Genomic DNA, 4,945 nt, shown 5'->3' on the forward strand with positions numbered 1-4,945 from the left:
CGTTGAATAAACGCGGTTTTTTGAGAAGATAATATAAGTTGATATTTATACGCTTATTCAACGTTGAAAATGTGACGTTTTAAAAGCGGTTTATTTTTACGTTGATGAAGCATAGATTTTGAATCGTCTTTAAAATGGCTTTTTGCGTAAGTTGATTCCACGTTGAATAAACGTCTTTTTTTGAGAAGCTAAATTACGTTACAATATCAACGCTTATTCAATGTTTAAATTTACCGCGATTTAGTATACATTAAGAAACATTGATTCAACGTTGAAAGCGCGTTGTTTTTGTGACTGTAACGCTTTTTCTACGCTGCGACCGGTTTTCAACGTTGATTCAACGCTGACATGTTTGCTGGGTATACATATATATATGTATATATATATATATATATATATATATATATATATATATATATATATATATATATATATATATATATATATTTTTTTATAAAATCAAATAATTATCATGAAAATTTTGATTAAAGATTTTCACATCGAAAAGAGATTCAAATTAAAAAAGACATTTTGCATAAAAAGGGGGGTCGTAATGTATTGCTGATGTATAGAAATTGTTTGATAGTTCTTTAACTTTCCATATTAAAAAATCTGTTTGTTATGGTTATTAATAAGCTACTATTATATATATATATATATATATATATATATATATATATATATATATATATATATATATATATATATACATATTTATATATATGAATACATATATTTATATATATACATATATATATATACATATATATATATATATATATATATATATATACACATAATAGTAGCTTATTAATAACCATAACAAACAGATTTTTTAATATGGAATGTTAAAGAACTATCAAACAATTTCTATACATCAGCAATTCATTACGACCCCCCTTTTTATGCAAAGTGTCTTTTTTAATTTGAATCTCTTTTCGATGTGAAAATCTTCAATCAAAATTTTCATGATAGTTATTTGATTTTTATGAATCATTCTCATGAAACAATTTTTACTTTGTTTCGCGAGCGTAAGGTGTCATTACAAGTCATTACATTGTGAAATATTTTGTAAACGAAAAATGAAAATAATCTCTCCAGAGTTTTTACTGTAATAACAATTCTCTACTAATACTAATTCCCTTTTAAATGCAAACAATAGAGCTAACATGCCTAACCAAATTCAAAACGAGCAGCTGATAGAATAGAGCTTCAAAGTGCTGAAAAAAAATGCATATCGTTAGCTGGATATTTTAAGTAAAAAAGTTATTTTGATCTTCTTTTTATAATAATTAGTTTGATTAGTTTGATATTAACTAGATATAGATATTAACTATAGGTAATATCTATATCTACAGATATAGATATTACCTAGAAATAGATATTAACTAGTTATAGATATTAACAATACGTTAAATTTTTTTATCATAGTACTTTTGTTATTACTTGTTTTTTATTGTAATGTTTACGCGAGTTTTTTTAATTTTGGTTTAGTTTATGATCTGAAAGTTTATTATTATTTACTTACGTTTCAAGTGTTTTTTATTATCGACAGTTCTCAAAATGTAACCGATAAAACATTACCCGAAGTAGAAAAAACAAAGGAAGTCATTAAAGATGATAATAATGTTAACAAAAGCTTGTCATGCGAAGTAGACCAAAAAAATTTAAAAGAATGTGATTTTAAAGAAGAAGAAAAACGATACGGTATTGACGAACTCTTGCGCGGAAATCAAGAATTATCACCGCATGAAATATACAAAATGATTACGAATAACTTAATACAGAAGATACATTTTCAATTTTCCAAAACATGAAAACATGGTTGCACACACGCTTGTAAAGAAGAATATTTACAAAATAGATTTTCCTACAGCAAAAGTGAAGACGCAGTCTACTGCATATACTGCACTTTATTTGCAAAGCAGGATAAAAAAAAATCTTTGGGAGCTTTTGTTAACCGTGGATATAAGGAATGTCAAAATGTTTTAGAGAAACAAAAACTACATATAGGCAATAGATACCATAAGAAGCTATCGAACAGGCTAATGGCATTTGTTGTCGTTTTAAAGATCCAAGAAAAACCATTCCACTACAAAGCAATAGCACTTTAAAAAACCGACAACAAATGTACCCGTACATTTTTGAAACATTAGGTAGAATAGTGCATTTGATGGGAGAAACAAGGACTTGCATTTCGTGGAGCTCATAAAAATTGTATGGAAAACTCAGACCAAAAAGTAAGAGGAAACTTTCTTGCAATCGTCCAAGAAAGCTTGCCATAACGCTGAACTTAATGCACATATACAAACACCATTACGCAAAGATGTCAGCTACCTTGGCCCCAAGAATCAAAATGAATTAATTGATATAGTTGGAACGAAATGTATACAAGAGCGGCTAATTAATGAAATCAAAGCTGCAAACTACCATTCAATTTCAGCAAACGAGGTAACAACTGCAAACCAACAAATTCTATCAGTATGTATGAGATACGTAAACGAAATTAAAAAAGTAATTCTTGACTTTTTGAATCTTGACAGGATAACAGGCAAACATATCGGGGAAAGATTTATGAAATTTTATAACGAAAGTGGATTTGATCTTAGTTCTTGTAGAGGCCAGTGTTACTATGGCGCACCAAATATGCAACCTGTAAAAAAAGGTGTTGCCAACTATATTTTAAAAGGATCACCAAAAGCAACTGTAACACATTGTAGCTCACATAATTTGAATTTATCAATTGCTGCAACATCAAAAATAACAATCATTAATGTCATTTTGGAGGTATACAGAAATATATCCATTTATTTCAATACCACTCCGAAAAGAGAGCGCTTGCTGGAACATGATTCAGAGATCCGTTGTAAATCAACTGAAAGAAAAAAGATTTTGATAGGTGTGAAACCGTAGAGCTAAATTATATGCGGACGAGCAGGAACAATGTTTATATAAATATATACGTGGCGTTTTTATTAGTTAATATATATATATATATGCATGTACAACGTATAACGTTACAACAATGGCGCTGTAAGTAGGATCTGATTTGACTTTAGATGACCCAGACAGTGCGGAAACATGGATTAGGTGCTTTTCAGCCTCCGCACGTTCCAAGAAATTAAAAGATGAGATAAACGATTGTTACGAGATAACAGACTTATTTCTGGCAAAAGCAGGTATTGAAGCAGTAAAAAAGATTTCCGTTATGGTATATTCAAAAGAGTTAGAAAATATGATATTCGATGATATTAAAACTGTTATTATGTCCCATTTGAGGCCTCAGAAACGACTAATTATTGCTGAAAGAGTTAGATTTTTAGCATCAAAACAACAAAACAATGAAAACATTGTACCATATGCACAAAGATTACGCGAAGCTTCACGCTTTTGCAACTTTGAAAAATTGGGAAAAGATGGCCAAAGTGCGGAAGATTATTTAATTCAAATGAGATTGATTGATGGCCTCCAGTCTCCTGATCAGAGAATTAAAGCCCTAGAAATGTTACAAAGCGGAGATTTGCCTAGACTAGGAGCATGTATTGATTTTATCAGACAACTGGAGCAAATATCATGTTTTAGTATACAAAACAACATTGGAAGCAACATAGACATACCTTTAGTTAATCATATTGATAAAAACATAGAAAAAACATTTAAATGCAAATATTGTGGCCTTCAGCACCCACCTAGGAAATGCCCAGCATTTGGGAAAAGTTGCACAAAATGTGGGAAGTTTAACCATTTTAAAAACGTATGCAGAACAAACACTAAGTATAAAAAAACAGTAGAGGAAATAGAGAACAATGATACTAGTGTATACACCATTAACATGAATGGTACAAATTCAGAGATTAATGTAAAAATAAACGATTATAATATGAAAATGCAAGTTGATACCGGGAGTCAAGTCACAATCATTCCAAAGAATTTTTGGGAACTTATGTCTAAAACGAAGCTACAAAAATGCTATCTTTGTCTGAAACAGTTTGATGGTACAATCATAAAAGTCCTAGGCGAATTTGAAACAACTTTGGAAACTGAATCAAAAATGAATATAGTACGAATTATCGTTGCACACTGTAATAAAAATCATGGCCTAATTGGTATGGATGTATTAAATATCAATGCTACAGAATTAATTAATAATATAGACCCTATTGTTCATGGGCGTTTAATTAATTACAGAGCAAATATTCTGTTAAAAAACGGCATACAACCAACTTATTTTGAATCGCGACTCCTCTCTATTCACATTAAACCACTAGTTATAGATAAACTGAATGAGATGATACAACAAGGTTTGCTCCTAAGGGTCCCTCCTGGTGGAAGCAAATGGGCATCACCACTTGTGGTTGTTAAAAAAACAGATGGAGACTTACGCATATGTGCAGACTACAAAATAGGGGTTAATCAAAAAATATGCTCAGACTCATATCCTATCCCCAATATTGAGATTGTATTCCATAAAATGGCGGGAATGAAGTATTTTGCTAAAATTGACCTAAAGGGAGCTTATCATCAAAAGAGGCACAAGAAATAACTACAGTTAATACCCCTATCAGACTATTAAGATGGACATGTTTACCCTTTGGAATAAAAACAGCGAGTGCAATATTTCAGAGAGCAATAGAATCTGTTGTGGGTGATCTTATCCCTAACATGATTATATTCCAGGATGATATATGTGTCGGTGTGGAAAATGCTGAAGAACTTAAATCGAATTTGAATAAGATTTTGAGCAAATTGAAGAAATCTGGAATGAGCATAAGTACAAGAAAATCAGTGAATGAAGCGAAATGTCTTTCATTTTTAGGATACGAACTGTCAGAAAAGGGAGTTACCCCAGATCGTAATCTAGTCAGCAAAATACTCGGAATAAACCCTCCTAAGGATAAAAAAGAACTTGAGTCGTTCATAGGACTAGTAAACTTTTATGATCGAC

The 4,945-nt window shown here is 30.6% G+C and overlaps 1 protein-coding gene across 1 annotated transcript; it reads left to right on the forward strand.

Annotated features, from left to right (window-relative positions):
• Nucleotides 1–2,574: 2,574 nt before the first annotated feature.
• LOC136086341 (uncharacterized) lies at nt 2,575–4,543 on the forward strand. Its single transcript, XM_065808636.1, has 2 exons — nt 2,575–2,899; nt 3,060–4,543. The coding sequence occupies exons 1-2, from the start codon at nt 2,575–2,577 to the stop codon at nt 4,541–4,543; spliced, it is 1,809 nt and encodes a 602-aa protein (XP_065664708.1).
• Nucleotides 4,544–4,945: the final 402 nt, after the last annotated feature.

This window comes from Hydra vulgaris, chromosome 10 (assembly GCF_038396675.1).
Source record: "Hydra vulgaris chromosome 10, alternate assembly HydraT2T_AEP".
NCBI classification, from domain to species: domain Eukaryota; kingdom Metazoa; phylum Cnidaria; class Hydrozoa; order Anthoathecata; family Hydridae; genus Hydra; species Hydra vulgaris.